Source organism: Bidens hawaiensis, unplaced genomic scaffold (assembly GCF_021521415.1).
Source record: "Bidens hawaiensis isolate Kalapana, Puna unplaced genomic scaffold, B.hawaiensis_p1.1 tig00040733_1, whole genome shotgun sequence".
In the NCBI taxonomy this organism is placed as follows: Eukaryota; Viridiplantae; Streptophyta; class Magnoliopsida; order Asterales; family Asteraceae; genus Bidens; species Bidens hawaiensis.
The window spans coordinates 52,159-62,557 of NW_027497210.1; the positions used below are offsets into that span (position 1 = coordinate 52,159).

General features: G+C 35.9%; 1 protein-coding gene across 1 annotated transcript; it reads left to right on the top strand.

Moving 5' to 3' along the window:
• Positions 1 to 7,460: 7,460 nt before the first annotated feature.
• On the top strand, positions 7,461 to 9,592 carry LOC143592403 (zeatin O-xylosyltransferase-like). The gene is made up of 2 exons (XM_077072334.1): positions 7,461 to 7,539; positions 8,241 to 9,592. Exons 1-2 carry the CDS (start codon positions 7,461 to 7,463, stop codon positions 9,554 to 9,556), a joined length of 1,395 nt encoding a protein of 464 aa, XP_076928449.1. The 3' UTR covers positions 9,557 to 9,592.
• The last annotated feature ends 807 nt before the right edge of the window (positions 9,593 to 10,399 follow it).

A 10,399-nucleotide genomic window follows, 5' to 3' on the forward strand; every position in this document is an offset into this window, starting at 1 on the left:
AGAGTAGCCGTGAACCCGGGATTACCTCTAGCGTCATCCCTTTGTTGAAAATACTCAAAGTGCTTCGGCAAGTCATTTGCTGACGCATGAATAATCGTCTAGTCATTCGAAAACGGGTTCTAAAACTTTCCTCACCATATGCGGGATTTGGGCTAAAATAATGACGTATCAAAGTTTCATTAGCAGTCTTTCGATCACGAATACGTGGCTGCCTGAATAATGGGGCTCAGGGGCGTTTTCGATCCATCAAAAAGTTTATCGTCGTTTGAACTGCTTGACAAATGAGTTCGTCTTCTTCGGAAGAATTGGAAGACGAAGACGATGCCATTAATAAAAATGGATAGAAATATAGTTTTGGTAGAGGGAAAGTGTGGTTTTTTAAGAGAATACGAGAGAATGAGGTGGGTTTTAATTAAATTGGTGTGTGGATTTGTATTTATAGGTTAATAAAAAACTTTTTTGTTTAAAAAAACCCACCATCCAATGGCTCTTTTGAGCACTTCCACAAGCCCCAACGGCTATATTTACCCAGTAGACCGGCTCGCCCTAGCCGTCCGCGCCCACGTCCACGCAACTGAGATAGTGGTGTGCGCGGCTGCCACGTCGTCCGCGCCCCACTACCCTCAGTCTAAGGAATGAACGGTAAACACATTAAATGTTTAAACCAACCACTTCAATAACTTCATGAATATACATGCCCACCCAAAAACCAGGTTTACATTCATTAACTCACAATTATTACTCTCAATACACGATAACTATTCTCATGTCGAACAGTGATCACATGATATTCCCGATATCTTTAGGTGAGTCTAATGGCATTGTTCATGGTATTCTCTCATGCTGATCCTGAGTCCTGCGATACTCATTTCAACATGATTCGAAACAGATTATATGATCTTTTATACACTTTCATTTTTGGAAAATAATCTTAAATACTTAGATTGGCTTGAATGTGATGCTTGTGATCAATAAAGTGTGAGATTCTTGAGTTTTGAGTTTATGCCATTCATAAATGGGATACATGCATTATTACCAACATTTTTCTTAAGTTATTATTCACTAGAATTATAGTGGGTTGTGGTTAAGTTAATGCATTTGGATTTCCTTTGTATGCATGCATATATTTAACTAAGGATTTATGATATGAGATTCATACAGTCCAGTACTTTATAAGTGTTTAGAGATGGATGAGGAAGCCGCGTGCATGACCAAAAAGCAGCTGGAACCTGGAGTTAATGATGGAACCAAGAATGGAAGTTAGACTAGATTGTATGCATGGGAGTTTTAAAGCGATCAATAAAGCAAGATCTAGAGTTGTTGGAGACTTATAAAAAAGTGATGTTGGATGACTATGGATGGTCGATTCTTGGGCTGTAGAACCTTCAAAGGAATCTAAGTATTTTGTCACGAGAGTTTGGTTGGGTGAAAGCTTTTAAAATCTCAAAGGAATCTAAGTATTTGTCACAAGAGTTTGGTTGGGGGTTAGGAGCGTGAAAGCTTTTGAAATGGCAAGGCAAGAACATGCGAGGATTTGAGGTCGTTTCTAAGGATAAAATGTACCGGCCTGGCTTTTCAGCCAAAATGATAGCCTTGAAGTCTTAAGGAAGTAGGAAGATTAATTAGGTGATTTGGAGTTTGTTTGATACCTTAAACTAGATGATGAAGGTGAGGTGGTATTGTAGCTCACTAGCTCTAATCCTTTCGTAGTGTCGATACGGATTCAGATGAGACTAGTGTGGAAATGAACCAACTAAAAATATCAGGCATCTAAATTGCATTAATTATTTCTTCTTACGTGCCTAAAACAAAACAAAACTAAACATATACTAATATACATTTAATATACTGATAGAAATCCGCGCGATGCAGCAGGATTCAAAAACACATTAAAACAATGGCAATGTCGGTTCACTTTGGTACGTGTTGAATCACAAATCACGTACAAAGTAACAAATTATTATGAACCTAACTATATCACAAATCACATACAAAGAAACAAAATATTATGAACCCAACTCTATAATTATTACATGACTTATGACATATGCCCTTCATGAATTCCTTTAAGGCTCCAAACCTACAAGACTGCAATATATAACCATTTATCATATTGTAAGTTAATTTATGAAAATTAATTTCCTAGTCTAGGTTGCCTAATCAAAACTCCAAACTAAACGAAATATAATAAAATTTTAGTTAAAAAACAGAAAAAATGTAACGCATATTGCAAAAAATGAAGTTAGCAACTTCATAATTTTTTAAATGTATCATACAAAAACCTAACGAAAAAGGGGTAAAACTATGCTAGGTTTAAATTCTCATTTTTTTAGAGGTGTTCACAGTTTAGTTTAAAAACATAAACACATCAGTTTGTTTCACAGTCGGTTTTTGTTTTTACTTTCGGTCGCACGGTTTTAAAATTTCCAAACCGTAGAGAAAGGTTCGGCTTGAGGTGCATGTATCACTAATTTACATTTTGAAAGACCTCCCAATCGACCCGGATTGACCCAAACCAAACCGATACCTTTTGGAAACGACCCGTTTTGATCCGAACCAAACAAACACCTTTTTAAAATGGTTTCTTTTGACACGAACCAAATCGATACCTTCTTAAAATTTCTCGCTTTGACCGGAACCAAACCAATACCTTCTTAAAACGCCCCCTTTTGACACGAACCAAACCAATACCTTTTTAAAATGACCTGTTTTGACCCGGAACAACCTAAGCAAAACTGAATAATTAAACCAAACAAATATGAAAAACTGAATAACCGAAACCAACTCTTTTGATACTTACCATTTTGCCCCTTCTAAATATGAAAAGCAACATAATATTAAATACCTGATTTTTTAATATACATTCATAAAGATTTCTACCACTTCTAGGAGTCCAAAATCCAAATATCAATATTCTGTAAATTGATATTTGATACTGCACATTTAATTCATTAACACTGCTAAACAAATTTAATATGCAAATTCAATGGTTTTTTTAACTTTGCATTTGTATTATCAGTAGTAGCTGCACTTTTTTGCATGGGCATCATATACAGACAATGTGATAAAATCGTAAACAATTTTGAGAAATTACTCCTTTACTACTGCAGTATTGTTGTTTGCTACGCATGCCAATATGAACTTTCAATTGTATAAAAAAGAGTTTGATTATTTTGCCACTAATATTGGTTTTGTAATCATATTTATCGCACAAATTTTTTACATAGTTACAAAGAAAACCGGTTATAGTAACATACTCGTTGTCGACTTGCAGCCTCAAGGCTGTTTGTTGGCAATTTAAAAAATCATGGACATCAGGGAACCATTCGCTCATCACTGAGTAACTGATCATTCAACTTTGGTGGTTTCAAGTTGCCTTTTCTCTACACAGTCCCAAAATGCCTGAAAATTGCATCATATGTTCAAGGTGTAAACGAACTAAGTCGCTTGTGAACTACTCAAGATTCACTCAAATCAAACCGATCTAAAACAAGATCAAGCCTAAGAATAAGCTTGTTAAATAAAAAAGCTCAAGTCAGAGCTTCACTTATTAAGCCAAAACCTAAAAGACCCTGTTATTAATATAACTCTTATGTTGTAAATAACAATAAATAATCACACACCGCATTCATTTTAACTGGGCACGGATTAAAGAATCAACTAACTTGACAAATAATTTTAGCCATAGCTGAGTTATATGCGGAACTGCAACAAACTCAACAATTAAAACATAAGAAAACCTAATTTTGAAAATTTATCACAAAATAAAACAATCTGAATGAGCTACAGAAGCTTAAAGTATAAAGATGATTAAATCAACTTCAATAGAGAATCTGATTATTTGAAATAACAAAGATATCTTACTCTTCCATTCGGTATTACTTGTATGATCAATGAAACTGAAATGCCATAGTTGAGAAGAAAATGTATGAAGCAGGTCTAAAACAAACAAAAACATACCATTTATGTGCTAGATTAACAAACTAATACAAAAATGAGCCTTACTGTCTTGAGTGATGAGAGGACAACCAGAAGCGCTGAAATTGATAAACCAACCCCAATCTCATCATATCTCAACAGAATCGCAGTTGTGTGAAACGTATTCACCACCATACTCGGTCCATGAAGGTCGCCAGATTAGCCTCTCACAAAATCTAGCAGTTCCAGCCACTCCTTCAGAGATGATTTAGTTTTATATAACAGTTATTCGGATGGTTCAATGCAAGGAGAGTTCGTCGGAGCATCACATCATTGCGATTCGATCCGAAAATTATGTAAGGGTTTCTGCGATTTCAAGTGTAACTACCGAATTTAGGGTTTCTGGTTTTGGAGCTCTCTCCACCAGGTTTGTATGTATATGTGGATTTGAATTTTAATTTTTTAATCAAGCCGCGTGTTTTTGTTGAAAGCTGGAAATTTTCACATGCTTAAAGTATTTGTAAACTATGCTTGGCCACATGTACCTCTTAAATTTAAGAGTTTTTGAGAAATTACTTATCTATCCTTCCTATATCTATTTTAAAATAGTATAGACTAGTGGGTGGCTTACGCTTCATGGTGGGTATATAAGGGGGTGTTTGGTAGAGGGAATTGAGGGGTGAGAAATGGAATTGGAAAGAATTCTCTTGTTTGTTTATGAAAGAAAGAGGTGAGAAATGGAAATAAACCATTTCCATTTCTCTGATTTTGTTTCTCTAAAAAAAGCGGAGAAATGGATTTCTCCCCTTGGCAGAACCATCACCGAATTGGAGTGGAAATGAAGGGAAAGCAGAGTAGTCAAAAATATCTGATCGGCGGCATACCAGTGGAGTTCCCGTACCCGCCCTACGGCTCTCAGCTGGCTTACATGAGCCGATTAATCGCAATGCTTGATCGGGCGCAGCACGCCCTGCTTGAATCGCCTACTGTTACCGGCAAGTCATTGTCTCTGCTTTGTTCGGTTCTCGCTTGGCAGAACCATCACCGCTCCAACTCCAATTCTCTCTATGGCAATGTTACTCACTCCAAACCTCATCCCGAGGATCCGCTCGGTCACGGTGGGGGTTTTCTTCCTGAAGAAATTGATCCATCGCCAGGTATTCATAATTATTGCTTTATGTTGTATGCTAGTAGACTATTCAATCTCATTAGGTAAGGAGGAGATTGAAATTGAATTAGAGTGTTTTTAATCAAAATTACGTCGTTTTGGTGGCTTAGATGCCTAACAACACCGTATTCACTTTCCCCTTTGTATATACTGCCCTCTATTTTATTTTCTTGTGTTTATATACTGTCCCGCACATTGATCATGCTCAACTTAGTTTACTTGTATTTCTCTTTTTATATGTTTTTTTTTGGTTAAAAGATATTGCACAGTTGCTTTTATCATTACCAGTTAATGTTTCTTTCTCTTTATAAATTACAGCTAACCTGATGCCTACTCTTTCTGAAACAAACACTGCAAATCACAGAAAAAAAAGAGGCGTTGTCATCTACTATGCCACCTAAGTTATGTTCAACCAGCATATGAGATTGTAGTTTATGTTCTCTATTACACGGAGATGATTCTCGAGTTTAGTTTTTTTTCCTGGGCATGCTGATATATTTGCACATGAACGCTGCTTATTTGGTTTAGTTGGCTTACTTGATCTGTAGACAAATAGACAAGGCTAATAAGTAGTAGCCATGTATGTGTAAACATTAATTCTGATAATTCATGGTAATAAAAGCAAGAATCGTGATTTCCTGTTAAACATAAGAAGGTACATTGTTTGCTTGTAATAAGGGATTAACGCACTTAAAGCACTTTCTTACGTTCATATTTATCTTTCTTTATAGAATATTATATGTGTATTGTTTTTGTATTGGTTATTCAGGAGGACACATTCACAGATTAGTCAAGTGATCGGGGAGTTTCGGAAAACAAGCTATCACGTGCCTATGGCGGTTTTGGTTCGTTTTATCCATCTTATCTTTTTTCATCCTACAGTGTACTTTTGGTCTATGGTCTATTATCTTGTTTGACAAGATTTTTTTGTGCAGTATGTTCTTGCATTCTCATGTTGATGAGTTTTCTCTTGTAGCAAAAATTATGCTTAAAAAAGAAACTATTCTAGTTTATTTGTTTTTTTTTCTATATCACATCCACTCTTAGAACTATATTTCAATGTGCTTCGCATATGGTTTTCAATTCTTAGAGAAGCTTGTAAATTTTATTTTAATGTGTAAATGCCACATCATTTATTCCTTTCCCATCTGGATTATTTTTGCTAAATCTTTAAGCTATGTGAAAATTGTTGTTCTTTTTAACCTTCTGAAATGTTAACATATTTAGTAATATCATAACTATGTTATTAATCGTATCTGTTAAAAATATATTTTTTAGATTTTAAAATTTTAGTCTAATTTATTTGTAATTGTCTTGTAGTCTCACAAAGGTGCTGTGAATTTTCGTGACAAGTCATTTCCTTTCTATGACAAATTGTGTACCATATTCGGTAAGGATAGAGCTACTTGTAGTAGAGCAGTTGACCTTGGAGAAGAAGATGTTGTTCAAGAGACGCAAAAAAGCTCACCTGTTGATATTGAAGACTTTGATTTTGTTGATGAAGCCGTTCCAAATATTGATAGATCTGAAGGACAAACAGGAAGTGTAACAAGCAAGCGCAAAAGAGGTAGAAGCACGGATGCAGATGAGATATATCGAGAGTCTTGCAAAGATATCAAGGAAGTTTTGCTTCGATTTTTGGGGAGATGGTGGGTGAACAACTTAGCAAAGAAGGTATGGAGGCTCGTGAAATCTATGAAAAGGTTAGTGATGAGTTGAAAGCTTTACCAGGTATCACTACGAAAAAACGGTTCAAAGCAGCTCATTTGATTGGTAAAGATGTGAATCTAGGACGTTCTTTTCTTGCGTTGACAATAGAAGAGAAAATTGAGATGGTCGAGTTGTATACCGATGGTTCAATGGGATAGTTGTGTATGGTTGAAGTATGTTTTGTATGTAAATTGGTTTTAACTATGGTTGATGTTTTTTGCTTAAAAACTATGTTTTGTATGTGAATTGGTTTGATCAATACATATTTTGGTTGGAATTTATGCATCTTTTTATATGTTTTTTATTTTTTAATAAATATTTGTTATGAAAAAAAATACTTGTGCTAATGATAAAGTTGATATAATTCTCTATTTATTTTCTATGTACCAAACAAGAGAAATGATTCTCAGCTATATTTCTCAGATTAAATCTCTGTACTACCAAACAGAACAGTCAATTCTCATTCTCCAGACCAATTCCCTTTCTCTGCAATTCCATTTCTCTATTCCATTTCTCTACAATTCCATTCTCTGTACCAAACACCCCCTAAGAGTCATATATCTAACATGACTTGTCTTAAACACTTATTATATTTGGGTATTATCATTGTTATTATATGTTTGTGTTCATATACATAGTCTTCTCAAACTAGGAAACCATTGAAATGGTATCAAATGGACTTCGATCGGACTCAAACTTATTATATTTGGCGACTTTGGAATTGTGTCGTCGAATTCTACGATGTTAGATTTTAGGTTTTCGTTTTTCGATTTATAGCTTGTAGATTTAAATTTTGTTCAGATCATTGTGTCTTTTTATTTATAATTGTGCTTTTTGTTTATTTTAGTAATTTTGTATTTTATTTTTATAGATATTATTTATATTACTCAGTATCATGTTATATTTTGTTCGACAATGTGTTATATTTTGCCATGAATTGTGTCTTTGTACCCTTTTTAGATTTAGGAGACTATGCAAAATAACTTGGCCATATTATTATTTAAATAATACTCCATCCGTCCCATTATAAGTGTCCACATTCCTTTTTTATTTGTCCCAATACAAGTGTCCGCTTTCAAATTTTATTAGCCAATTTCTAAGTTTACCATTAAACACACAACTAACATTAATAAACATTATTGATGGATCCACTTTTCAAGAACAATATTGTAATTTAATAAAAAAAAAAGTAATCATTCAATCTATTTTAAATTTTGTGTTTTTCAAACCTAAACAGTTATAATTAATGAAACGAATAGAGTAATAATTATCGGTAGTAGTTATATTAAATAGTGAACTAAATATGCATTACTTTAGTAGTGAATTAAATATACACTTTTAAATGAATAACCCAAAATACTAAGACAATGAATTCAAAAGATATCACTATTATCTTTTAATTATATAAGCCCTCTATATAAACTTGTATACCCCATTATAACAGGGGTGGTCATGGTTCCCTTCGTCGCCCACGGCCATCTGAACCAGCTCCTCCACCTCTCCCGCCTCATCTCAGGCTACAACATCCCCGTCCACTTCGTCACCACCACCACTCACCTCCGCCAACTTCGTTCCCGCCACCACCAATACTCCAACAACGTCCACTTCCACGGGTTCCCAACTCCACCCTTCACCTCTCCACCACCAAACCCTTCCAACCGCTTCCCCTCCCACTTACTACCCGCTTTCAAATCAACCATTCATCTCCGCCACCCAGTCGCCAACCTCGTAGCCTCTCTTTCCACCAATGCCCGTAGAGTCGCGGTTATTCATGACTTTATGATGTCGTATGCCGTCCAAGACGTTAAAACGATACCCAACGCCGAGACTTACATCTTTCACCCTTTCTCTGCATGCGACATCTTTTGGAGAAAGTGGGAGTTAAAGGGCAGGCCGTTCCAGGTCGACCGGGACGTGCTAAACCGGTTGCCATCGGAAGACGGTACTTTCCACCCGGAGTTTGTTGAATTAGTGAAGTTGCAGTACCCGCATGTGGGTTTTCACGTCGGAGAGTTGTTTGATTCATCAAGAGTCATTGAAGGTGAATATATTAAGTATTTGGAGAGAGAAGAACTTAATAATAAAAAGAAAATTTGGGCAATGGGGCCGTTCAGCCATGCTGACAAATCTGTGACGGTTTCAACAAACAACCGTCACATATGTTTGCGGTGGCTGGATTTGCAGCCATCGAATTCGGTCATTTATGTGTCTTTTGGGACGACAACCACCTTTAGCGACCGCCAGTTTAAAGAGTTGGCTATTGGGGTAGAGAGAAGCCGACAACGGTTTATTTTGGTGGTACGAGCGGCAGACATAGGTGATGTTTCCGGAGACGAGGCTAAAATGTCGGATTTGCCCGTGGGATTTGATGAAAGGGTGGAAGGGAGGGGGCTGGTGGTGCGGGGGTGGGCCCCGCAATCAGAGATATTGGGACATTTTGCTATGGGTGGGTTTATGAGTCATTCTGACCAACCACGAAATGCGTTTTTGATCACTGATGTTTTGAAAGTTGGTATAGTGGTGAATGATTGGGAACATAGAGACGAGTTGGTATCGTCGGTGGTGGTGGAAGATGTTATTAGGAGGCTAATTGATTCAAGAGAAGGGGAGGAGGTGCGGAAGAGGGCGGTCGAATTGGCGGAGGCTGTGAGGAGATCAATGGCAGAGGGTGGTAAATGTCGTAAGGAGGTTGATTCGTTTGTTTCCTACATTAAGCGAGTTCATGACAAGAACCCCATAGCCAAAATTGAAGGAAAATAAAAAAAATTATTTTCTATTCTACATCAAGAATTCATCCCAAATATTTGTACCCTCATATTTGTTGGTATGAATCAAGTACTCAAAATGTGAATCGTAAATTGAATAATCTGAATTTGTGTTTTTTGAATGTGTTTTTCAACCTTTTCTGTAATAGATCAGTGACGGTATATATATGTACCCGTCGATCATTATAACCGACATTAAGAGTAATTGCGTTAACCTATACGAATGAATATATAAAAAGAGAAGAAGAGCAAGCTCATTTATCATCTAGCCCGAGCCCGAGCCCGAGCTCAACCTGACTTAAGTAGATTATTTCTGTAGTTAGGTTGGGACTTAATTGGAAGTTAGAAATGTGTGCAGCCAGCCAACATCCGTCATCTTATCGGCTCACTCGCTTCGACCAATTGCAAAGTTCAACCCAATGATGAAAATAAAGTGTAAATATGATTAATATATAGTTCATCTAAATATTTTAAAAGATTTCTAACTAAATAGAATTTATAAGTTGACGCCGACTTTGATGTGAATAAGGGTTCTGTTTGAAACAAGGTTATATTTGAGAGGACATGTCTATAATTTTTATAAGAAAAACTGATATATATGCTACAAAATTTAAATCACCCTCATTTTCGCATTAACGAGCTAAACAACCAACCCAATACCTTGTTTATGATAAAATAGAACCACCATGGTCCTGTGTATCAATACATACATGCATTATATATAAATACTACATGAGTAATTCATTAATATATAATATTTAATAAATAATCGATATGCAATAAATAAGAAATCTATCAACACTGTTAATACATTTGTACAATAGTCTTACACACAATT